This window comes from Dermacentor silvarum, chromosome 10 (assembly GCF_013339745.2).
Source record: "Dermacentor silvarum isolate Dsil-2018 chromosome 10, BIME_Dsil_1.4, whole genome shotgun sequence".
NCBI classification, from domain to species: Eukaryota; Metazoa; Arthropoda; class Arachnida; order Ixodida; family Ixodidae; genus Dermacentor; species Dermacentor silvarum.
Window position 1 is genome coordinate 5,258,075 of NC_051163.1, and position 26,781 is coordinate 5,284,855.

General features: G+C 48.4%; 1 protein-coding gene across 2 annotated transcripts; it reads right to left on the reverse strand.

Annotated features, from left to right (window-relative positions):
- Nucleotides 1–105: 105 nt before the first annotated feature.
- LOC119466397 (beta-1,4-galactosyltransferase 1) lies at nucleotides 106–26,628 on the reverse strand. Of its 2 annotated transcripts, none has more exons than XM_049657277.1 (2): nucleotides 25,148–26,628; nucleotides 106–237 (listed from the first exon to the last, which is right to left on the reverse strand). In XM_049657277.1, exons 1-2 carry the CDS (start codon nucleotides 26,125–26,127, stop codon nucleotides 126–128), a joined length of 1,092 nt encoding a protein of 363 aa, XP_049513234.1. In that variant the 5' UTR covers nucleotides 26,128–26,628; the 3' UTR covers nucleotides 106–125. The 2 variants fall into 2 exon arrangements, with proteins under 2 accessions (XP_049513234.1, XP_037582837.2); XM_037726909.2 differs by lacking the exon at nucleotides 106–237 and adding an exon at nucleotides 14,465–14,822 and having other exon boundaries at nucleotides 25,148–26,626.
- Nucleotides 26,629–26,781: the final 153 nt, after the last annotated feature.

Below are 26,781 nucleotides of genomic sequence, written 5' to 3' on the forward strand. Positions count from 1 at the left end.
CCGCCAGTCGACCAACCCACCTGGGCGGCGTGATCACGTCGCGCGGCCGCCTGGCTCGGAGGGTGGCGTTCTTCCAGCTGGCCGTTGCACCCGTGGCTTTCTCGGGCCCGTGCGGTCGGCTGCCACTAGGCTGGGCTGCCGCGAACAGAGGCTGGCCGCGATTCGGGCCCACTTGCGATCCTCTGATGGAGGCCCACTGGGACGAGCCCGAACAACCCACGACGAGGGAGCGTTCCGCTGTAAACGTAAAGAGCATTTTCGGTTGCTCGCGCGGGGAAACGCTTGTGGATTCTTTCAGCTCTCAGCGTGACTGTAAACCACGTATCATAGCTTACAGGAACCTTACACAAACTCCGTAGTTCCTTCCAGTTAGAGCTCGCCACAGGGACGGGCGCCTAAGAGTCTAAAATTCTAGCGCCTTTTATCGAAGTGGGGAAATGCGTTTCAAGTTAAATTAGGCTATTTAAGAAACACTTTGGCGCGAAAAGTACTTCAGTGCTTTCAGTAGAAGCGGGCTTACTGGCAATCAAACACCCCCTTCGCCGTGCTTCTGCTCCTTTAATGACTTGCACTGCGAAGGCTACGGCGGAGCGGGGCCTGCCTACACCGCTCCGCCTGCCGAATGTCACCATGGCGGCCAGCTCACATTTGATTTTGGGTGTTCACGTAGACGCCACTATATTGCCGATTTTGGCGCCTGCGACGCTCCATGCCAACGCGGTTGTCCTCAGCGAGCCGCTCAGCCAGTGGACTAGTCGCGGCGGCCGCGGTATCTACGCTACCTATAGCATTCCGCAAGCTACATGAAACATCGGCGTTTGCTTTGTGCACGCCATGGCTAGAGTGCGCGCTCGTGCTGATATGGCTCCTGTCTGGCTATGTGTGCTACGAGGTGCTTTGTCCTGCACCAGCTTGACCGAGGGATAGAAGCCGCATTCAACATGCGCATTTTGAAGCGCTCTCATTACGAATTTTCGCGTGGTTTGAGGTCGAGGTTAGTTGAGTGTTCAATACCAGTCGAAATTACGACACCGATAAGCAGAGCGGCCAAAGTTTAATTCCTACGTGGGCGGCCGAGCGTTTCCGGAAGTACGTAATATTATCGAAATTGGGAAGCATATTTTCGCTAACTTCAGCCTGTTTATTAAACTGCGTCAATAAATATACACAGTAACAGTAGGAAGAAGCGCACTGAACCAAACACCCTTCTTGATTGATGTCCGCTATTGGCCAATAGCAGCCACGTATGGGAATCCGCTATATTACAAAATAAAGCGCCCAGAAAAGAGTAAGGAGCAGGCTTATGTTGAAAACAGCGCGTTTGAGAGAAAGGTGATTTCGCGCACGACTGCAAAATTTGGCTCAAATATTCACAGCAGCGTATGCTATCAGCAGACTGTGTTTTTACAGCGAAGCTGTATATAGCTAATTTCCAGCAGATCGATATCCGTAGACCAAAAACATGGGCCGGTCCCGAAGATAGTGCAATACTAGGCCGACCCGCGGCGGAGGTGAGTCCCACTGGCGGCATTAAATTTCCATTTAAGGCACAAAATTTCATTCATGTACCTTTATTAGTTTTAAACCGCAGCTTCGTAGCTTTAGTATCTTCCCGCAAAAATGGGCAAAAGTAGGACGAGAATTCTAAATATTGCTTAATTTCGGTCGCATTATTAAGAAAACTAATAAAGGTACATGATTGAAATTTTGCGTCCTAAATGAAAATTCCTTGAACTCTAACTTATCCAAAATTTAGCTTCCTTGAGCGTGTAGTTGCCGGGCTGTTTACAACAGAAGTTTGCGATATTTGGAAATCTTCAAAAGAAAATTGAAAAAACAAATATGGGGTTTTACGAGCCAAAACCACGATCTGATTATGAGGCACGCCGTAGTGGGGGATTCCAGAAATTTGGGCCACCTGGGGTTCTTTAACGTGCGCCTAAATCTAAGTACACTGGTGTTTTCGCATTTCGCCTCCATCGAAATGCGGCCGCCGTGGCCGGGTTTCGATCCCGCGACCTCGTGCTCAGCAGCCCAACACTATAGCCACTGAGCTACCACGGCGGGTAAAAGCAAATTATACAAAAAGTTAAAATTCAACATTATTTTGCTGCGTCTAGTAAATAGATAAATATGTCCTAAAGCTACAGAACAAGCCGCAATGCAGTAAATGCGGCAGTTTCTTCTAAATATGGTCACAAGTGAGACAGAGTTCGCAAAAACCATGTATCTCATGCTTGCTCTTGAACATTTATTTCTAAATCACATTAATCAATTTCTTTATATTATATATAGTTGGAATCTACAAGAATTAAGCTTTTTTGTGGTATATACGTCAACTTTATATCCTAAGTAGAAGAGCCGCCACGGTTGCTCTAAATGTACTGAAAACGGGGGGCTCCTGTCGCCGGAGTGGGACCGCCATCTTAAGCACTCCGCCAACTTGCAAAAATAAGTTTATTATCTTGGGTTCAAATACAACCCGTATCAGATATTAAGCTGACCAGCGTCGGCCATGTCTACGTTCGCACCATACACTTGTACGCCATCCCGCGTATTCAAAGAAGTGCCTACCAATCTGAGTGTCTTCTGTCTCCTGACGTCACGCTCTACGAAGGTTCCTTTCCTCAGTTCTGCTCTGACCGTGAAATGGGTAGTCCGCGTGTTGTAAGGTCTGACGAAGAACAGCGTGCCTACTAAGAACGACGGCGTGAACAGAAAAGGGTACGGGCGCGGCGGCGGCGGAAGGAGACCACCGACGAGCGGGCCGCGGACGCCAAGCGTATACGCGTGCTGCCCGCCAGGACCGCGAGGCGGAAAGAAATGCGAACCGTTCATGTGGCCCCGATCCCGCAAACTTGTAACCTTTCACCGGAGCAACGGTCAATCACCACATACACAGCTTCGCTGGTCATCCACCTTCACAGAGTGGAATGGCACAGGATATTTATTGGCTGACTTGTGTCGGGGTCAGTGTACGCGGAAAACTATCATCATCAAGATTGGCTCGAGCGTCGTCGTCTTCTTCCGCAGCTGGCTCGTTGGCGCCCCTCGGGTTGCGCTCGTGCCCGGCACGCGCTCGTGCCACTGCTCTCGCGTTCGTCGTCTTCGATCTTCCGCAGCTGGCTGCGTTGCCGCTCATCATTGAAGCGTAGAATTTCACTTCTGTCGTCGTAATGCGGAGGCCGCGTTTACGGGGGTGGGTATGAGCCATTCATTGTCTTACGTGGCGGACAGATTTAATTTTGAAGCAATTTAATTTCGAAGAATCGCAAGCGGCAATGGCGGGCGAATGCTGCTAACCACGCCGCCGAGCAAACTCGAGACATCGAACGCAAGCGACAAAGGCCGACTGCGCGCATACCGTCAGTGACGTCGTTCTCTTCGTACATGGCAACCTTCATCGCTGAAGCGATGAAAGACGTGCCCGGCGGGACCCTGGACTGAGGGACCCTCTCCACAACTGCTGCTCTTACTTTTTATTTAACAAAGTGTATCATCATCTCTCCGTCGCAGCCGAACGTGTGTGTAACCTCCATGAGAAATACTTTAATGAACCCTCGGGATTAAGCCAGTGATAAACACCGGGGCCGCACGTGTCAGCTTCGCTGGTTAACCATCTTCACGGAGTGGAAGGGCCGACGAATTTCTTATATTTTACAGTGAGCGTAGAATAATGATGATTTGAATGAAATTGCGTGTACTTCATTTATAAAATAATGTAGCGCAAGTAGCAGTATAAATCGCATCTATTAAGGCATCAATGTTGAGTACTCATGCAGACAATGACATTGTGTTTGTTTTCCCCATAATACGTCGAGAACCAATAATCGCGATTTAGAGACCTAGCGCAGTAAATTATGGAGATATCTGAATCGTGGTTGCCCGTAAAGTGTTAATTCCCAGAATTCTTTGCGAGCGGGGAAACCGATTAGAACAAATGAGTGGGATGACTGTAAACGAAAATTCTTTTTACAACAGTAACAAGAAGGCACTGTTACAACAGTGTCTTGTGACAACATTGGCTCCATAAAACAAAAAGAGTCGACTCCCACCGCCCGGTCTCAATTCGAGCAACCACACCCACTAAAATCAGTGGCTGAATCCGCCATCGATCTCATGTGAGGACTCCTTTAAACCGAAGATCTGATGCAACACTCGCGATACACCTAACAATACGTACAGTGACATACTATGAGAGGAGGGGAAAAAAAGGAAGAGCAAGCGAAATGGCAGTGTATTGTAGAAGTTGTTTGCAACCACCTCAATCCGGAGTATACTTATTTCATTTTTTCAAGTAATGAAACCGAAACTAGAGAACAAATAAGAAACACATGACACGCGTTTCCAGTCGCCTATGCTGCTATAAGAAACAACTGAGAGACAGCGTATCGTACATGCGGCTTACTGTGCTTTCCTTCCTCCGGAACGCCAGAATCCAAAATCGGTTTGGATCTCACAGAAGGCGGAATCATCAAGCCGTCCGTGCGCTGTGGACCGGGAACCTCCGCGCAAAGAACACCCCGGGACGAAGGGCTCGTCGCTGTCGGCGAACGATCATGTGCCAGTACGGAGACCACGCGTGACGACAACTGGTCGGAATCACGATTGCTAGTGTTCCTCGATGCGTGCTCACCAGGCGACAGCGAGCTGTCTCCTAGATTCTCGCTAAAAAAAACTGGGCCTTCAAGTTGCATGGAGCTTCCTTGTAGAGATGCGCCTTTGGCGAAGAAATGGCAAGCGAGACCAACGGAGCCCCTGGCTTCTTTCGCAGAGTGAATGGTGGGTGGACGGTGGTGCTTCTTTGTGCCAAGGGAAGAACGAGGCGAGGCGTAACCTCTTGGAGAAGCTTCCACCGGCTGCATATCGCGATTCGATGGTGAGGAACCTTTCGCAGAGGTAGGTTGCGAAGCCTCGCTGTTTTCTGAACCGGCTTTCAGTGGCGAGCTCTTCCTGGAGAAAACCTCGTTCTTGCGGGATTCCGCGGGTGGTTTGGAACCTTTCGCAGAATTGCCGGCCCCCGAAACTTCGCGATTCGCCGGCGCACAGTTCTCAAGCGGCGGTAGCGTGGGCATTGCGCAGCCGAAAACTGGCAGGGTATACACAATCGTGGGAAGCTGTAACGCTGCTCTTTGAACCGCAGGCCGATCCGCTTGCTTGCTTGCCTTCGAGAGTGGCCGATCCGCACTGCGTGCACTTCTTTCTCCTTCTGTGTACTCAGCATGGTCTCGCGACGCTTGGATCGCGTTGATGGTGATGATGATCGCGATCATTGCTGTTGTGTCGTGCTGTCCTCTGGTGTCATAGCGTAGCACTCGTATACCCTTGTTATCTGCTATGTCCGCATGATGGAGCCACGACCTTCATGTCTGTGCGTTTGTATGTATGTATTGGGCCAATAAGGTCGATCACGGCACCTTTGTATCAGCCAATAGCATGAAGCAATCTGTCTGTGAAATGGTATATAAGTTGAATAAACGCCACGTTGGGCCAGACCTTTTCACCAGAAAGAAGCGTCTCCGCCTCACATCACTGTGTCGTCCTCCAGGACGCTAGGCCTTCCCCGTCAGCCTGCTCGGGTGCGACGCTACAATTGCCAAATACGAACAACGGGGGGACTGTCTATAAGAACGGAGGCAGAATGATAAGTACAAAGAGTGGGAGGAGTAGCACTGTACAGTATAACACTAATCCTATGATCGAAAACAATTTAAAAACTGTCAGCCCTTCCATTGGGGTGGAGATGGAAGACCAGCGAAGATGTACTATGGTGGGAATTATGTATTTCCAATTATGACTATTAAGATGTCATGGTGTAATTGGTTTTATTGCGATAGCAATTATATGGACACTCCAAAGCAGATTTCTGCCGTCGGCGTCGCCGTCGCCGTGAGGTTCCGTATGACGTCAACGGCGATGAAATCGTCGCCGCGCTCCGGACACTGTATGTGCGAGTGAAAGGGCGCGAGGGACGCGCGCTTCTGTATGGAGTCCATCGGTGATAAAATCGTCGCCGCGCGCCGTACGCTTGCGTGTGCGACTGAAAGCGTACGAGGGTGAGCCGGCAATCGAGTAAGCAAACCGGAAGCGACCGGTCTTCTCTCGCGCGCGAGGAACGGGGGCGAGGCGACGGAAAGGGAGGGGGGGTACGTTCTGTTCCGCCGGCTGCTGCTCACAGCGCGGGCGCGCGGGCACCGTATATTGAAAGCGATCTGCGATGGGGACAAAGTGCGTGCGCCGAGTGCCGATAGGAAGGGAGGAACAGAGCATTATGCGCTGTGCTTTCGACGTTTAGTTCGCGTTGAAGCGAGACGGGAGACAGCGCAAAGGTCAATTTGCCCGCTGCTGCTGGCGCGCTTTCTCACTTCGGCGTTTTCACAGCGAGTTTCCGGGTCATCGAGCGACATCTATTTACCCGCGGCGCGCGCGTGACACCGGGCTTGTCTATTTAGTTAGTAAGCGAATGTTTACAACTCTATACGGCTCATTAAACTACTATCCTTGCTTCATATAGCTCTCTACTAATTTGCTATCGCAATCGATGCTTCGCCTTTCGGGCGAAACTGCGTTTAAGGCCAACCTCCATGGAGCGAAAAAGGTCACAGGCCTGCGCGGCACACGCAGTACAGTCACAGCGTAAGCTGGTGGAGCGGCTCAAGAGTAGCTCCAATTTCGGCACCACGCACACCAGGGTCTTCGCGAATCACTTCGCCTCGTTTTGAGGAGAAAGATCTGAACTGTCCGCCGGGCGTCAATGGCGAGCTGCGCATGATACGTTTGTAGGCACGTTAACTAGATGGCGCCACCATACTTGAGGAGACTGGGGATCGCGTTTTTTTTTTTTTTGCGCGCCTCGTTTGAGTGGCATCTCGTCGTCTGCGCCTTAACTAGATGGCGCCACCATACTGGCGGAGGCTCGGATCGTCTGCGTTTGTAGGGTTTTTTATCCCTGTCACAAGCGCTTGCGTGGCTCAGTGGTAAAATAACCGACTCGCGCGCAGCGGTCCTAGGATCGATTCTGGCGAAGACCGGGCACTTTTTTTCTCATTTCCAGCGATAGTGGTTACGCGGCGGGGGCGGCGGCGGCATCATCGCGACCCGAAACGGCTATTGGAATGAGCCCATAACAGCTTACGCTGTAAAAGCGACGAACTTTCGGCGGAGGCCGCCCGACGTCAAAAAACTGGTTGTCCGCCGCCGATCCACTCCCTCCAGATATTCGCCGCCCAACGAACCGCCGCCATCGGAAGTCGTATGGCGCGGCGGAGAGCGTGGACCAATCGGACCACAGCACAGAGGTTGGCTTCCGTCGGTCGCCCGTTGGCGAGAGTTTTGGTTGTTAACGCTTGGCTACTGTTGGGCTGTTTCCTACCTTCGCTTCAAACGCTTGTTTTCCAGCGCCGTTTCTCCTCCTTGTCTGTTGTTCTGCCTCAATGTTCTAGTAAATAATATGTGGTCACTGCTTGTTTTGTTTACTCTATGTAGTTAGAGGCTTCGCTTCCTGATGATGCTCTTGCCATGCATACCCGCAACATGATGTCTTGCGTACCGCTGTGTTTTGTAAAGACCTTTGGTTGACGTTTGCAGGGTGTAGATCACTGGCACATCCCAGAAAAACGCGAAAAGTGCGGCATATGGGTGGCTCGCTACTTTGAGACAAAAGCGAGCCTTCTCGCAAGTTACGTACGAGACCCCCTTTTGTATACCATTTGCCCAGCTCTCGCGACGCAGCGGAACGACAATAGTTACTGTGTGGCACCTCGCGAAGGGACTAAACCTCTTCCGCACGTGGCGACAATTACGGCGCGACAGCAGGGGTGACCTTCAGGTGGTGGTTGCCGGGTTTGTTGGAATCTTTTTTTTCTGGAAAAGTCGGTTGACTACAACTGTTGTAGTGACGGCTATGGCCGCTATCGACACATCGCCACTTCTCTTGTTGCTTTTTTTTTAAGGCAGCAACGGCAACACATCCGTCGATTAGCACACAACTACGACGGCTCGGAGGAAGACCTACTCCGCGAACTATGCAACAAGCTCCGCGGTCCCTCCCAACCAGCGACAACCCCGCCACTCAAAGAATATGAAGGCAGACCCAACGCTGACTTGGACCGGCCCTTCACACCAGCAGAGTTCCAAGCAGCCATCTCCAAGCTCACGAGAAACACGAGCCCAGGCAAGGACAGGATAGTGAACAAGCACCTACGACAGCTGCCCCAACAGGCCTTGACGGCTCTCCTCCGGTATTACGAGTGCTGGGACAAAGGAGAGCTGCCGGCCGCGTGGAAGCACTCGGAAGTGTTCATGATACCAAAGCCCAACAAGCCCACAGCTCTCGAGAACCTGAGACCAATCTCTCTCACTTCGTGCGTTGGTAAGCTGTTTGAGCATATGGTCCACGACCGGCTCACATCGCACCTCGAAGACAATGGGCACTATCCAGACACCATGTCCGGCTTCCGCCAGCTTCTTTCTACGCAAGACGTCTTTCTTCTTCTAAAGGATGACCTCATTGACCACCTCAGCAAGAATACCAAGTCGTGCGTCCTTGCCATCGACGTGAAGGGCGCATTTGACAATGTCAGCCACAAAGCGATACTACAAACCCTCGAGGAGACCGCCTGCGGTTCAAAGGCCTACGGCTATGTCCGTAACTTCCTCACCGGTCGGACGGCCACGGTGGGGATATCCAACTTACGCAGTAAGGAATTCAAGCTGCCGAACAGGGGAACGCCGCAAGGCTCCGTCGTGTCGCCCCTCCTACTCAACGTGGCACTCCTCAAGCTCCCCCGGCTTCTCGAAAACATCCCAGGCCTGCGTCACGCCTTCTACGAGGACGACATCACGCTCTGGACGCGAGGAACGAGCACCGGAGAGCAAGAACGTTGCCTTCAAGAAGCGGTTGATGTTATCGAGCACTACCTCGATAGCTGCGGCCTACACTGCGCACCTGAGAAATCGGAGCTACTCGTACTCAAGGCACGCACGAGGGGTAGACCTCCCACCTGCGAAGCTCCAGACCCATGCGTCACGCTCAACGGGATCCAAATACCGAAGGTCGCCTCGCTTTGAGTACTAGGCTTGCACCTGCACCGAGATGGATCAGGAGTCGCCACGCTCCCACGGCTCCAACGCACAATCTCCCAACTCACACACCTCGTAAAGAGAGTAGCCAATCGACGCAGTGGCCTCAAGGAGCAAGACACCCTGAGAGTCGTTCAAGCTCTACTGACCAGCAGAATAACGTACGCAACCCCGTACCTGGCTTTCAAGAATTGCAAAGTTGACAAGCTCAATGTCATCATCCGCAAAGCTACGAAGCTCGCCATGGGTCTACCACCCGTGGCATCTACCACCCGACTTCTCAAAATGGGTGCTCATAACACCTGGCAAGAGCTGGTGGAAGCCCAGAAAATCAACCAACTCGAGAGGCTGAAGCTCACGCCGACGGGCAGATCGGTCCTTGCGCGCCTCGGCTACGGAGAACGCTACATCTCCGACGCGGACCGCAAGGTCAAGATACCGCCATGCTTAAGAGAATCCTTGAGCATCGACAAACTACCGCACAACATGCATCCCGAGCATCATCGGGGATGCCGGCTTGCTCGAGTCGACGCCATCCGAAGACGCCACAAGCACGATCCAGATGCTCGCTACGTAGATGCGTCCAAATACCCGGGAAAAACCGCTTACGCCCTGAGTGTGGTTGACTCGAGAGGCAAAGAATTGGCATCCGCCACAGCCAGGGTGCGGAACTCGGAGACAGCGGAAGAAGCGGCGATCGCCCTCGCCACCACCACAAGCACGAACGCGGTCGCAGTCTTCACGGACTCCCAATCCGCAGTACGCAATTACACGAGAGGCCAAATATCGGTGGAAGCAGTCAAAATTCTGCAGAAAAGAAGCACTCCGCTCCCTTACACCTGCGTCACGTGGGTACCAGGGCACGAGGGGCTCGAGGGAAACGAAGCGGCACACGCCGCGGCCCGCGATCACGTCAACCGGGCCTCGCCGCCTCGCGAGACCCCCGACCGCCTGGTGACGCAGCGGAAACGGAGACAATACCCCCCACGTATAACGCCATCCTGCAACACTACCGACTGGGACGCAAGGTGTACCCGCCACCTCATCCAAAACTGACCAAAGAGGAAAGTACCGCATTCCGAAGACTGCAGAGCAATACGTACACCCATGGGATCCTCATGCATCGCATCCACCCGACACTACACACCTACAACTGCCCGATCTGCGCCGTGCCAGACACTCTGGCTCATTTGCTACTCGAGTGCCCGTGGCGCCCCGAAGATGCCGTTACCAAACATACAACGTCCGAAGACGTGAACCTCCTCGCCGAGACGTGGGAGGCCAAGATCTCCACCCCGGCCCTGGACGAACAACGACGTCTTGTCGCCAGAGCCCGGGATGCTATCGCGGCCAGAGGATTCCTGGAATGAGGGACCCTCCCACCTAGAGTGATTCACAGCTCAAACGCTCGGGAACACCGTCTCGAAAATTAAAGTTTATTTCATCATCATCATCAAGGCAGTTACTTCTCTTTCAACTGGAGAAGACGGTTTTGACGGACGATTGCCATGTTCGTCGTCACATAATGGCTTTCCGTGTTTCCTCGACTGTAAGGCAGGCTCGAAAGCGGAAGCTGACGAGAGAAAAACTCAGCTGTTGCGGAGCCGAGCGAGCCGTACACAAACACGGCCACAGACGAGGGATAGTCCCGGCGAAATACCGACGTGTCGAGTAAAACAAAACAAAACAAAAACCTGCAACCTAAATAGGTTCCGGCTAACAGCGAACAATTATGTGCGCACTTTTTCAGATCCGTTGCCTTATTTTACGAGTAAACGCATTGGCTTAGGCGCATTTTTGCCTTCTGCTTTCATTCGCCAACGTCGCTTTCGTAGCTTTGCTCGTCTGGTCACAATGACTCCTCGCGGGCTGCGTCGACCGCATATAACCGCATGGTCGGCGGCGTTCGCCCGCTCTAGGGGTTGCGTGGTGTGACAAATACGAGGCGGCGCTTCGCGCTGGATTTTTCGTCACATGAAATTCGTCGCGAAAGTTCGCTGCATGGGGGTTGGCCTTTATTATAGACGATAGCAATTATATGGACACTTCAACCAGATTTCTGCCGTCGGCGTCGCCGTGAGGTTCCGTATAAAGTCCAAGGGCGATAAAATCGTCGCCGCGCGCCGTATGCGCGAGTGAAAGCGCACTATCACGGAGAGCGAACGCACGGCGGAAAGCAAACGCAACCGTCGCGCGAAAGGCCGTAGGGGTTTGGGAGGGAGTGCGGCGAGGCGACGCTGTGCTGCGGCACCTAAAGCGGCACCAAATGCTTATCATGCAACAAGCCGCAAGGGGAACTGGCCACTCAATCTCCCACGCGAAAGCAAGAAAGCGGGAAGGCAGCGCGGGAGGGAGGGGGGGGGGCGGCAGCTTCTACTCTGCCAACAACTGCGTTTGTACTTTGCCCCGCTGTGGCGGTCGCCCGCACCGTCACTTAAAAGCCATCTCCACACGGCTCTGACCTTGGTATGTGCCGTGCATTCGCCGCTCAGTTTCCGTTGAAGCGATAGACCGCACGAACCTTCGCCCGCTGCGGCGGCTGCGCTTGCTGCCAGCGTTTTGACAGTCGTTGTCTGCGGTCATTCAGTGTGATCTATTCATGTTTGCTTGTGCGCGCTGACACCGCGCGTGTTAACTCAGTTAGTAAGCGAATGTGTCCAAGTTTATGCAGCCGATAAAACTACTATCCCCGCTCCGAATAGCTCTCTAATTTGCTATCGCAATTGATGCTTCGCTTTTCGGGCGAAGCTGCGACATTTTTGACTGGTCGAATGCCGCATATTTTTACTTTCAGGCACGACACAAATCACGCCCGTGCTTCTACATACATTCCATTGTCGTACTCAACGTTACCTTTTCGCATTTTTCCTTCTCTTTGACCTCTCCCACTACACCGCTCCCATGGTGTAAGATGACCGCTTCGAACCACATCACCCTGGTGTGCCCTAGCGGGATAATTGCACAAGCCCATCTTTCCGGCTCCACGGGCTTTGCACCTCGACTAAACTACAAAACGCATGAGAGAGCCTGTACACTAACACGAATGGCGCTACTATCGTTTTTTTTTTTCAGGGGCTTTAATGATTTTGGGCGAGTTGCGCGCCCCAGTGGTTAGAAAATTTTGAAAAATGGTGATAACAGCATCGAGAATGAAAGTAACATTCGTGAAGAGGTTGGTTTCTTAAAGTCGTATGAATGGGGATACCGATGAAAAAGCTTTGAGGAGAGTTCTATACCCAGGCATTTTTTCTGCCACATAAGATGCTTTACTTTGTGCATCTGATCTAGTATTGCTTGTGGCACATCCCCCTGTTTGGCTTCTTTTTTCTTGCCAGTGCGCACATGTGCACAGCAGGTATTATATTCAGCATGCCTTCTTATAATGAATTAGTCGCGAGTGCATCGTCCATTCGTGTTTGTAAGTGTGAAAGTAGCTTTTGCGCTGTGGTTTCTGCGCAATTTCAGTGCGAGCAAGCGTGCGCGATCATTTGCACCCCCCCCCCCCCCTGCACGTAGCCTATATCCGTGAGAAAACCAAATAACAATCGTCAATTCATGCACGCGTGGCAGCCCAATTCAAAGCGAATTGAAGTACTGAAAGAACGCAATGTGGACTATTATTAGCGCTCATCACCCGCAATACCACGGGCATACTGTACTTGCCATTAATTTTCTTTCAGGACCTGCATTCATTGTATCTTAAGTGACTGACGCACACATCGAAGCCGAAAAAAAAAAAAAAAGCTCCTCTACAAGCCGCTATTTCGATTTTCAGTAAAACAGGAAACGGATCTTAACAATCACGAAAAGTCCGATCGAGAGGCTGTATCTTCGCACATCAACTGTTCACGGCCGAAAGAAAAACCTATAATGCTGCATTTCAGTCGGTGGACGACGTGCGAGGTGATGGAGTCCCAACATAATATTCAGCATACTAAGGACAACCCTATTTTTATGCAACGTACAAATTGTCGCAGTAAAAGCGCTGATGAGCGGGCCCGGAAGAATGAAAAAAAAAAAAATGCAGCATTAGGGGATGCTTTGGTGTGAGCAATAAAAAAGGCGCCTCACCTCGCAAGCACTGTTCTTTGTCGGCCAATGTTGTGCAGCCACTGCTTTTGCGAAAGCCGTCACGCTTTCCTTGTGGTATCATAAGAACTGTAAAACCATCTTCAGGCTTGTTGCTGCTACAGCACGGCATAGCGCTAGCACAACACCGCAGGAAACAGCGTGCAACGTTCGCTGCGCCGAGCCAGCTGAGCTAAGGAGAAAAATGGCGCCAACGAAAAAGAAAAACACAAGCAAAACGCAAGATCCGCGCGTTTCCAAGGGCGACGGCAGGGAGACCAATGCAGAAAAACGGGAGCAAAACCGGTACAGCAGAATGGACGCGCAAGGGGCGAGGAGGTCGCGCGGCGGCGGGCGGCGGCAGAGTTCAGACACGGCCGCTGTTTCATCGAGCGGCCGTGGTTCAGAGTGGCAGTACACTGTAGGCAGTACTAGAGTGCACTAGAAAGACCATTGTCTAGTACACTCTAGGCAGTACTTTCAAAATATCAAGGGACTTTAGATGGCGCCAGAGTAGCGCGCGTCGTCTATGGAGTCGTCTGGGAGGTCTGTCGGCGGAGGCTTCTGTGAATCGCGCCTACGCATCACCCACGCGCTGGCCTCACGCGCTGGCTCTAGCGATCTCCGGATTAGCACACTTAGCTCCGTTTGCAACGTGCCGCACGAGACCGATTGCCCGCGCCAGCCAATATATCGCGAATTGAAAACACGTATAGAGCTGAGCTCAAATTTCGCATTAGGGAGTATCGTAATCGTCGGTGAACATTTTTTCTTTAAAAACGAAGTTGTGGCTGCAGATTCTTCTGTTGTCACTCTGCTATGCGAGCAGCCGTCGCAGGGTTCACGTAGCTTCGCTTTCCCCGTGCGTTGAACGGCCCGCCATCTGATCGTCTCTCTGCTTCGTACGAACAGGGTGCAAAGTGGTAAAACGGAACCTTGTGGTGATGACGTTGTGTCGCAGGGAACGGCGCGGCAGCGCCCGCTTTCTGCATGGGTATGGCGAATATAGGCGATCAACAATTCTTGCGATAGCAATTATATGGGCACTCCAGGCGCATTTCTGCCGTCGTCGTCGGCGTAATGTTCCGCAGAAAGTCCAAGGGCGATAACATCGTCGCCGCGCGCCGTATGTGCGAGGGTGTGCGCTACGATGGTGGCTCAATCGCGCGCGCAAGGGAGGAAGTGCGCCCGCTTCCGTCGAGCGCAAGGCACCAGGGGGGGGGGGGGGGGGGGGGGAGGCGTTTTGACAGCGAGTTTCCGCAGTCATCGAGTGAGATGTGTTCATGTTTGCTTGTGCACGCGTGACAGCAGTTAGTAAGCGAATGTTTCCAAACTTATAGCTTACTTCGTATAGCTGTCCACTAGTCTGCTATGGCAATCGATGCTTCGCGTTTTGGGCGAAACTGCGACTTTTTCTAGGACGGTTTGTAGCGTCTCTGACCAAGGAAGACAAGTTGTTAGTTCTTATAAGTGCTAGAGACGCAAAAAAAAAGAAGAAAAAAAAAAACAACAAGCAACACGCGCCAGGAACAAATGAAACAGGTGCTTCGTGTTCGATCGCAGCCAACTGATCCAGAGTGCCGGACTGCGTATACTACTCGATTCTACGCCTCAGGCCAGCGGGTGGCGCCACGCCCCTTTCAAAAATCCAGCGCAGGAGACTCAAGGCCACTCTGCAGAAACAACACAGTGCAGTCCAAGTTTGTTCTCAGCTTCTGTATTTTCAAAAATAGGCTCTGTTCTCATGTACAATTCCATCATGAAAGAGTGCAAACAGGCAGGCAGTGTGCCTAGGTGACTAGTGGAGACCCTGAAAGAAGACAAAGCTAGCAGAAAATGTGAAAAATGCATGTCTAAGGCAACGCACAATTGTGCCACTGTGTCGAGAACATTCACATCTGATGCAAGTACACAGCACAGCACTGAAAGACACCAAGATGACTCTTGCGATTCGTACAAACTTCAATGCAAGATGCTGTGAATGATAATAAAATTTAGCTAAAATCTGTGCATGCTAGTTGCCAACGGGACAAAATATCAAATGTTTAAAGGGAAGACCAAGCAATGTGAAAATCCAAGGCTGTGCACTGACAGCAAGTAATGAGAGGCAATCTTGCTTTTGGAACTGCCAGGAGATGTTGCCCTAGTAAACTGATAAATTTACATTTCAGAGATGCACACCATTAAGAATGTTGCTGCAGCATTCTAACATGCTACAGCTGCTACAGGCTTTCTTGTGCTGCCTGTTGCCAAGGAAATTAACTTTTTTAAAAGCTCACAGCCCCTTCATGATACACAAAACAAAGCACCCATATATAGCTTATTTCTTCTAGGCATGAAAGTAAAAAAAAAAAGCACGCAGCTGACCAACGTTAACAATAAGCAGAGATCCTGCCTGATTTTACTTGCTACTGCAGATTTTATAATGTTGTCCAAATTTTTTTTTATGATAACAAGGAGTTTTCAAAATAGGGGACCCAAAGTTCAAGGACGCTATAGGCCAGGCATACAAAAGAATGCAAAAGGAGCAATAACAAAAGAATGCGAGGGTCTTGGCTTTCCAAGTATGCTAACCCACTTGGAGCCACTATTTCTAAAATTTCCTAATTATTGCATAAGCGAAATTAAAACAAAATGTAGGCAAGTAGCTGCCAGCCTGGAGCACTGCACACACAAAATCCTTTTAACAAATGTGCAGCAAGCAGGAAACCTGAGTCTTGCGCCGCAATACACACAACTTACTGTAGACTAATACAATGTCCTACTTTGATTAAAAGTGTCCAGCTTGTTCATTGATCCATTTACAGATTAACACAATGACTAGTACTTGAGCTACCAAATGCATCAACATGGTTGGCATTTGTAAAATTTTGCGACATCAGAGATAGCCTGTTAGGTTAAATTATGCACACACACTTAGTGCAGGCACTACGACTCTTGCATAACATAAACTAATAAATTACATGAAAAATTTTTAAATTATAGAAACAGTTCCTTCTATTTTCCAAGTAACAAAATCTTCAAATAATAATTGCTATGGCATTATGACAATTGAAAAAAGCTTGCCTTTCAAAGCCAACTAGATGCAAGACAACAGTAAGATATCTCACTTTGCAAAAAGATGTGCCGCAATAATGATAAAGGTGTCAAAAGTAGAGAAAAATACTTTGTGCTATGTGTATAAAATGCTCAATATTTTGAAACTAGCAACTTTTATCTGCAAACGCCTTGCACAGTGCGTGCTTCCAAGCCTAGGGTAGCCATGGTGTAATTTTGCATATTGGATATACATGTTGTGGCCAAGCCAACGTGAGCCAGGAATTAAGAAAAAGACAGCAGCCTTGCGTGACCTTAAAGAATCGCAATCCAATTTTCGCCAAAGCTGATTCATTTGAGCAGTCACAATAAGAATGCCAGTTTCCTGTCATTAAACCACATACTTTAAAATGTTGCCCATATATGACTCACCCATTTAAAACCTTATAACACTTTCTAGCACTTGCTACGTAATTTTTTACAAAGGCCACACAGATTTTACTTTGCGAGAACATTGGCCATAATGTTCCCCCTATTTTGATTGAATTTGATCTTGATGCGTTTATTTTTCCTCCCAGGTAGCGGGTTAAATTCTGCGTTGTTTGTAAAACACAGTTATAATGCTTGCGCTCCGAAGTACCTGCATACATAATTTATTGCAAAGGCACTAACCGACACACTTTGAACTCTGCCTACGTATCTTGCATAACGTATACACCTTATTTTCACCAAATACAAACAATGTGCCTTATTTATTTCACCGATGACACTGGGAAAAGCTACTACCAACCTCGTATAACACATGAATATAGGGAGAACAAGAGGATTCAGTCATTATTTGTGATGCTTCTCATTAAGCCAGGAACGTTCAATGTTTTGCCACACCATTAAGGTATCCCTATTTCCACCAAATGTAAGCCTGGTGTAATGTAGAGGTTTTTTTTTTTTTTTTAGACACTGGGAAAAACCATGAAATGACTGCATAACACTTTCGTGCTTCTGCTCAAGGATTTCTTTAGAAAGGCTGAAGGATTTGATCCACACACGTTTAATTCTGCTCACTGATTTGCCACAATGTCTGTCCCCATTTTCACTAAATTTAATCTCAGTGGCTTTGTAGTTTTGCGAGGAAAACAGGCTAAAAGCTTTGCCTCTTGTAAGACAGACTCGAAATGCTCTGCAGAGCTTGCATACATAATTTACTGGAAAGACTGCAATTACTCTACCCCTGTTCGAACTTTGCCTGCACATCACGCATAATGTGCCCCTTATTTTCACCAAATATAAATGCAGTACCTTGTTTAGTTCACCAAGGACACCGAGGAAATGAACTCCATATAATGCATGAAAATGGATAAAAAAACACCGGTTTAGTAATTATTTTCAATGCTTTTAATCAAGCCAGAAATGTTTAAGTTTCCCTGCACATTACACTTAACATGCCCCCCCGTTTCCACTTAGCTTGAACCATGTATACTTCTTTTAGGACTCTGGGAAACACTGCAGATAACGGTAGTATGACACTACAGATCACATGAATAAGTAATTTTTTACAAGGGCTGCAATTAATGTACAGAGATTAAACATTTATTGTACATCGCCCACAACATGCTTCCTACTTCAATGAAGCATGAACGTACGTTGCATAGTTCACTGAGACTGGGAAAACCATTCGCATGCCTTGTATAACGCATTAAAATTTGGATAAAATGAGTATTCAGTAATTATTTTCAAAGTAGATAATTGAGCAACACTTCAGACGTTCAGTATACGTCACTTATGACATGGCCTCCATTTTCTCTAAATATGAAATCACTGCCATATTTGGTCCTCCCAGAGCAGAAGGGAAATTCTGTAAGCGTTTCATATAATGCTTCTAAACAGGTCAGAAGCGAAGGTTTAGCAACCTTCATTTAGCCCCAAATTAACACACACACCTAAAAATTCGCTTGCATATACCACCTAAGAATTACCATGCTTTCTCAAGATATAAACTTCATGAGTTATCTACCCTTTTTCAGAAAACTGTGAAAACCGGCATATAATGTTTTTGAGCACTTCTATTTGCACTGACAGCTTCACTGTAAAAAAACCTTGCAACTGACGTGGCTTGACCGAAAATGATTTTTGGAATCATCTTGTGCAACTTGCCAAAATTTGTATACTACCCTGGTGGTATATAATGTTGGTAACCTTCCTCAAGCAATGTTCGTAATCTTTCTAAATATTTTTGAGCAATGTGCAAAACATTGAATCAAAGTGCTTGTACCGCAGTATCATGTAGTGATCAAAACAAAAAGCAGCACTTATGAATTGGACGAAGAAAGGATACACGTGTGAACTATTTGTGTACACTGCTCTTAATTTGAATGGCTACTTACCAACTATACTTTCCAATATTGTATGTAACCCTTTTTTTGCTCATGTTAAACAGCAAGTGCACAGAAGCAAGAAGATTACACCATGGTGGCCGGCTTGTGCACCACCACCATACTGCCAGTGATTGATCCTGTGTATTATCCACAGGCTATAAGAATGCAAAAGAGCTTCTGTTAACAATGGCAGCCACTACATTCCTGACAGCCGGTTTTCCACCATAATGATGGAAGTCCAAAGTGTATGCTGCTACACAGTGGCAAAACACACTCTAAAGGCAGTGTTGCCTTCATTTCTTGCAAGGATTCCACTGGAGGAGCACTGACATGATATTTTCAACTTTTAATTTTCTCCCGTTAAATTAGGCCTAGACCTTGAAATTCTAGGAAAAGTACTGGTGTGCCTCACAACGCCTTAAATAATTTACTATAATATCTTTTCTATGGCGAGCTTAAGTTTTATTTCCCAGGACGTGTACGTGTTGTGACGTCATGGCACAGAGGGTAGTCACGTGGGAGCAGAACATCATCACGTTTCAGCACTCGCTCGAGGTTGCTCAGTTGTCCACTATGCTGCTACATCGTGCAATGCCTCACAATGAGTATGGACAATTGAGCAACCCCGAGCGAGTGCTGAAACATGATGATGTTCTGCTCCCACGTGACTACCCTCTGTGCCATGACGTCACAACACGTACACGTCCTGGGAAACAAAACTTAAGTTCGCCATAGAAAAGATATTATAGTACATCGTTTACGGCGTTGTGAGGCATGCCAGTATTTTTCCTAGAATTTCGAGGTGTAGGACCTTCATTTAATGCAAGGAGATTAGAAGTTGAATATAACATGTCAGTGCTTAAACATTCAAGGTTGAATCGACTGTATTGAGAAACCTGGCTCACATTAGCTGGCACACCGTCTACAAAAAAAAATCTATGTGAACCATATCATACAAAGATGAAAAATGTAATGTGGACTTCAAAAGGTTATATGTAGTCTGGCCAGTCCACTGCTACACAACTTGTTCTGCAACTAACAGCAGCAACATTAGTGAAAGCACACACAGCCTCCCATTTCTGTGCTGACCCTCTTGCATTTAGGCTTCCTTAGTTGCCATTTTCCTGTGCATTCACCCACCATAAAAAGACCGTAAATCTTGCACAAATACAACATTCTCATACTGCGTTGGGCTAGTACAGAGATTCTAGACAGGTGACAATAAGGAAGCGGCCTGCCACATTGACAAGCATAAAAAGGTGAAAGCTACCTGCAAAAGTATGGCAGGTCTATAACAGAACTCTGGTGCTGTACCCAGATGACAGCAGCAGGTGCCACTAGTTCAATTACATACAGGAGGGAATGAAAGACAGTCACTCATGGGCCCAAAGAGATATCCAGGGGGAAATCTGGCACCACCGTCTATGCAAGTTTCTTGAATGAAGCTGTGACAACATTGGAATGCTAAGATGCGGCCATTTTGGCTTGTCATGAAGGTGGCTCTGCCTAAAACATGGTGCCTGCACTTATAATAAAGCTTTCTTGGAATTCAGTATTCAAGAAAAGTCTCGTTCCTTCCATATTACATGTTGCATTAATGTTTACTTGTATACAGAAGTTGAAACTGATGCATAGTGAGCGCTGACCTTCTCACCTTTCCTCCACTCTTATTAACTAGCTGGTTCTGTTCACATTCAATATAACTAAATGAAATTAAACTCCGGAGTTTGTATGCGCCAAAACCACGATCTATGGTTTATGAGGCATGCCATTGTGGAAAACTCCACATAAATTTTGACCAACTGGGCTTCTTTATAATGTGCAACCATACATAACAGTGCAGGAGCATTTTATTGCATGTCACCCCCTTCGGAATGTGGCCACTGCGGCCGAGATCATGCCCACGGCACAGCACCATAGCCACTGAGCTACCGTGGTGGGTGTTCAATATAACTGCATACCTAGCACCAATGATTATGCTTTAAAGCCATTCTTACATATTAATAGAAAGAAACAGCATTTTCCACACTGGTGTAGTAGATACACTGTGACAGATGGAACGCCAATAGTGATAGGGCTACTTAGTTATCAACATTATGAGTCAGTGCTTGTCCTGTGCAGTTCAAGTTCTTCCTCAGTGCTCTAATAAGAAGACTGAACGCCATCCTGGCTTTTGGACAAACATGCCACAACGAAGCTTGCTGGCATTGCACCACCATGTGCCCTTTTTCCCTCTAGGTAATACCCAGGATACCTGCACTGAGGACCTCTTATCAGATGCATAGATGAATTATGCATCTGTGCAAAGTATTCTCTCTCCAGGCAATCAAAATAAAATATATGCTTGTGGGAACACCCAGCAAAATTCCTCCCCAGGCCACCCACTGCTGTGGCTCCAGACCAGTACTTGGCACATGTGCACCTTGTTTTGCCCGCATCAAGCTTCTGGCAGCCACTGTTTTTAGTTACTGTGTAAGCTTCCAAAGGGAGCACAGTTGCACACAGCTGCATCATCTCGAGCATGAAGTGAACCACGGTTGTGAGGGAAAGCCACTCAATCATGCTCGACGAAGCAATACTCAACATAACAATAGTAGTGGATGAGTGGTCTACCAGCTTTATCTGAGACATTTGAGGCCAAGAGAAAGCAAACTAAACACATCTGAGAAACCGTAGACACTCAATTTTTTGCGATGAATAGACATCTACGATTCCCATGTGCTGAAGTGTATTCTAACATCATTCCATTCACCTATCTGCCAAAACACATGCCAATTAGCAAAATTAAGACGCAAGAAAAAAGTGCTTATCAGGGTTTTGCACTAAACAAAATAAAGGAAGACAAACTAATTTCAGTAGCAGTGGCATGGACATGCGACTTCAAAAGTCTTACTGTGGCATTCCAATGGCACTGTTATTGGTGACTTTGTTTTATCAGTGCTTTAGCAGCAGCTTCCCCACGATGTATAGTTACTTTTTGGACTGTGTGACACTGCTCAGAAGGTGGAAACGTGAGTGGTGTTTGCAAAAACAAATGTGAAACTCTGCTTCCCCTGACAGCATGTACAGTAAGGCTGGGGCACATTAGTATCTTTAGCAGCCATGGCACTCCAGTGAATGGTGGACCTCATTTGCTTTCATCACGGAGGAAGGAAACCCAGGAGAGGCCCCGGCCAGCAGGGACGTATTGGAAAAAGTGTGGCGGAAGTCACGTGCTGCTTTTCGCAAAGGATTACTGGGACGGGTACCCCAAATGTCAACGTTGCCATAGCAACCGCACTCCTGAAGCTCTCGCTGCTGCTCTCGGTCTCTTAAAAGTAAGATAACATTTTTCCGCCGGTGTCTTTCTCACAGCACCTTTTGTTCGAAAACTAACTTTGGAGTGTGGTGTGTAAGCTTGAAAGTTGTGTTTTGGGTTTGTGAGTGTGAGTGTCAGCCAGCAACAGATACACTCAAGCAATCACGGAGTTGGTCTTCGTCGTCTTCTTCCACGTACCACGGAAAAGCACAGGAGCATGTCTGCTTCACTAAAAATGCTGGAGAAGTTTCGTAGGCTTTGTTTTGACGCGCGTCAGAAGCGCACACTTCCGGCGGCAAGTAACAATGCAAGTTCAAAGTTCGCGCCCATCTGCTCCGGCAAGCTGCAGAACCCCTGATTGGAGGCGTAAAGGTAGATGGCACACCAACATGGCTGCACTTCCGGCTTCAAAAATGTGACGTCAGGGCGTCTCCTGTTTTGTTTCTTTCCTCCATGGCTTTCATGATCTGTGTGCTTCAACACTCCCTGTCAAGTTTCGGTCAGAAGAAATTAATTTGTTTGCTGCTACCCCAATTTTGGTAGGATTTTACTCATTTTACTTATTCTATGACAATTACTAATATAAAGGCAAATCAACTGAAGAGGTAGCAAGACAGGACCGTGAACATGAAAGTATGATATGATAAAAGTCCTTCTATGGCCACCCCTCTCCCCCAAAAAAACAAATGAGTTAATTTAGCTGAAAAAAATTGCAAGACCGTAAAGGCTTGGGCTAGTCGGTACATACTCGAGAGGGAAACAGCGCAAAAAAACACAAGAAGACACCAGTGCTGGTGTATGTCTCCCTTCTTGTCTTCTTGTCATATTTTTTTGCACTGTTTCCCTCTAGCTGAAAAAAGAACTGCATATACCTTAAAGTTTGTAAATGGCACTGCAGAAAAGTGAAAGAAAGTGTCTGAACTTCAGCATAAGCACCATGAAAGCAGGCAAGGTTTGACAGTTATGCTACCATGAAATCCCAAGATCCATTATGGCATTTGTTAATGTGGCAATGTGCATCATTTGCTGCAAGTGGTGCAGTGATGCACTTTCATGTACAGCACAGTGGTCCATAGACTCTTGCTCCTGCCTCTATTCTCAACTCTCTAGAATAATTACACTGCAGCAGTGAAGCATTTCCAGCTAGCAGACGTGCGAGGCAAGCGGGTGTCAGTTTACTGTGTGGCACTAACAAATTTAGTTAGGACCTAAAAACGCTATGATGTACTTGTATAAACAGCAATATTTAGTATGCCATAAAAACATGACTTTCCTTTTGTAATGATTCTAGTGCAACACGCACCCTTCTGTATGAGAAGTTTCTGGATGTTCTATTTCAATGACTTAGAGAAGAGTGTTAGTACCAGATAGGATTCATAACAAACAAAAGCACAGAATAAAAATAAAGCAGAAGGTGGCCCAGTTCCAGTTCACACATCAGGAAACAGGATCAGCCAACAGGTGCAACCATCAAGGCAGTATCTGGCCCCTAAGCATCCTTGGGTCATCCTTAGCATATTTTATATTAAAATAAGAACAGTACGAGAGACAGGGACAAATGAAGAAAGCCACACACACAGCGCCAAGTGTGTCTTTCTTCGTTTGTGTGCCTTTCTTCGTTTATCTCTGTCTCTCGCGCTTTTCTTATTTAACAAGAACTACGAAAATGCCTTTCAATGTTTTCTATGTTCAAACAGTGCCAGCACAAAGATGCGGATGAGTTGTGCTGCAATCAGTTTCTATTATGAGCGTGTGCTTAGGACAACCCGCAACTGGTGATCAGGATGAATTCTCAACACCTTCTGCAAGTTGAAGCCAACTTTAGTGTTTCTGCTACCTCATTGACCAGCTGCAACTAAATTTTACTTTCGCTAAAGTGCTTATAAGTGAGTAGTATACACAGTTGAGGTAATCTTGGCAAAGCTACAGGTTGTCTAGTTTTCATGTTAACAGCCTTTAAATAGCACCTAAGCAGACAATGTGTACTTCTGTTGGTTAGCGCATGTGGTGTAAATACCAGCATGTCGCCTCCAAGATTTCTAACATGCACTGCCTAATCTTGCAAGTCATGCCAATGAGCCACACTGGTTCTGAGCCATGCATCATTTCTGGTGAACATTAATGGCAGCATTCTTTCCAATTTCTGTATTAAAGACATTTGCTAGCTTTTTGTGCCGCATCCTCTTGTATTTAAAGTATAAAATTTTGCACGCAGGCTGCTCTACACCTACAATATCTGATAATATGCTTCTTGTGTGGTCAAAAACATTGTTGCAGCTGAACACAAACAGCTCTCAGACATGCACTGTATTGGCACTGGGTGGGTCACACTGCCTGAATCTAAATATTGTTCAAAAGCTTGTCACACTGATTCTTCTATAGGTGTTTTGAAAAAATTATGATGCATTAGCTAGCACCGTGACATGAACACAACTAGTGCTCAATGTTGCAGCACCCTATGGAGCTACAACACATGGATCTGGGGCAAAGCATGTTTCCTCAGCATTGAAGTCTGCAACAGACACTATGCTTTCAGCTACCTAGTCCTTGGGGACATTCTCAGAGGGCCAATAATAAAATAAGAGAAAAATATATAAATTGGCTCTTTTCCTAGTTTCAACACACAGCTGCACAAATAAAACTACAAGCTGCCTCACTCAGACATTCCTGCACATGGGTCACTGTGCTGTCATTCTGTTGTTGGCACCACCTGATACAGCTCCCTGAATGATACTGAATGCAAGGTCACAGGCATGTTTCCACCAGCTGCTCTTGCATCATACACAAGCAACACCTTTCTTCCCCTATTTTGACTGCCAAGGTTTTGACAAAACAAAGTGTGCACAGGCAACATATAATTATATGGCTGTTGTTTCTATCACACGCAAACTTTAGAGCGACAGACCAACCACTGTTGTTAGTGCTGCCACTGCAGAAAGCAAAGCAGCGCCTTTCGTTTCGCCTGACAACTCCCACAACTGCATGTAAGCTCTGAGCAGTTATCATTCATGGCATAACTTAGGCAACTTTTTCAACTTAACTGTATGCATGTTTCGAGGCTCAGATTGAGCATCAACGTGCAACATTATTCATCTGCAGCACAAATCAGACAATGCCTAAGTCAGCAGCTGTGCGCTTTCCTTTCATGCGCTGCATGTCTACCAGACCTGGAACGCTCTTGCCTTCCGGCTGGGCAGGTGGATCGACATCCACCAGAATCCTAGTATACAAAGGCTTCTCCTCAAGGGCGAGGACCTGGTAACGGAGATTGTTGAGACCGTCCATTTCGTACCTCGACTCTGCACTCCTGAGAAGCTCCTGCCTCTGCAAGCTGGGCTTCGCCTTGGCGTGGGCCAGCATGGTGTAGCGCGACACGGAGGCCGGCCATCGTATGACGGACAGCCCCCGCGCCCGGATGCGTCGTTGGAGGTCGTCGTCCTCGCCTCCCCAACCGAAGAACTCGTTGGAGAAACCGTTAAGCTCACGAAACTGATCCGCCCTTACTGCGACGGCACCGCCAAAGAGATCCGGATACGGCAGCACAAAACGGAAGACGTCGATCGCAGAACTCAGGTGGCGGGGGAACCGCTCGCAGCGGTACATGTTTCTCGCGTCGATAGGCAGGAGGTCGACGTCGTGGAAGACGAAGCAGCAGTAGCTGTCCCGAGCTAGGGCTTCGGTGAAACCAATATTGAACAATTTAGCCCGATTGAATGCGCGCCGCTCACTTTGCTCGACTACAAACACGCCGTACTGTAGCTGCTGCCGCTGCAGAAACGGGTGCATGTGCTGCAGGAATAAGTCCAGGTGCTCGCTCCGGTCTCGGTATGGGATGACGATGGCAACAAAGTGTGGCGAGTTGCAGAACGGCGGCGACCAGCGGCCGCCTGGAAGCAGGCCCCATTTGGTCTCCAGTTCCTTCAGAAGCGTTCGGTTCACGCTCCTCTGTACGACAACAGTACCGGCGGCAATCATCGACGGATGCAGGGGACACTTTGTGCGCAAGTCGACGTTCTGCCAAGACAGCTGGTAGCCTTCGCGAGGGGTCCACGGACACTCGCTGGGGTCGCGTTCGATGTCAGCTTCGGAGAACACTACGTGGTCGCCGCTCAGCCACGTCGGGCACCGCAGCGCGCTCAACCATAACGCCACCAGAAACAGGCCGATCATGAGGCCTCCCGGATTAAACTTATAAAAGTGCAGCAGCGCACGGCGCCTGGAGAGCAGTAGGACGCCGCAAGCAGCCCGCTGAACCCTGTGCAACAGAGCCATAGTCGAGAGGAAATGCTTCGTAGCGGACGGAAAGACAGCGTAAGGCTCTGCTTCGCAGTGACAAATGGCTTAACCCATGTCGTTGTTTTCGGCTTCGGCACCGTGCGTCGGAGATGCGTGAGCAGAGGTCAAAGATAACGCAGGCTGTTTTTCTTTTTGATAATCCGGAAGCTTGCGCCGGCCCGTGTTGCTATTCCGGATCACGTTCTTGCTTGAGTCTCAACGCCTCTTCCGCTCGGCGCGGGAAACATTTGTCGCGCGTTACCTTTGACGTCCTTCGAACCCCGTCATGTAGCCACCTTAGCACGGCCAATCGGTCAACATTGCGTGCAGCGTTTGCTGAAAACACGCTTCGCACCACCTGTCCCGAGTATCAACATTACACAAGACAGTGCACACACCTGCCCAAGTAGAACTCTAGCCGAAGCTTGCGAGTCGTACAATGTTGCGGACATGGAAAGGATGGAATGTGGAAAGCTGCCAGGAACAGCAGGCCGATACCGTTAGCCCGTTAGCGCCGACGTCTAAGAACATTGGTTGACGCACCCGGTCGTCACCGTTACTAGATTAATAGGTAATCTAGTAACGTTGCCCGGTCGTGGTGTCCAAATCCACGCCTCATAGTATGGCGACCTCTAAATTTAGAATGCGAAT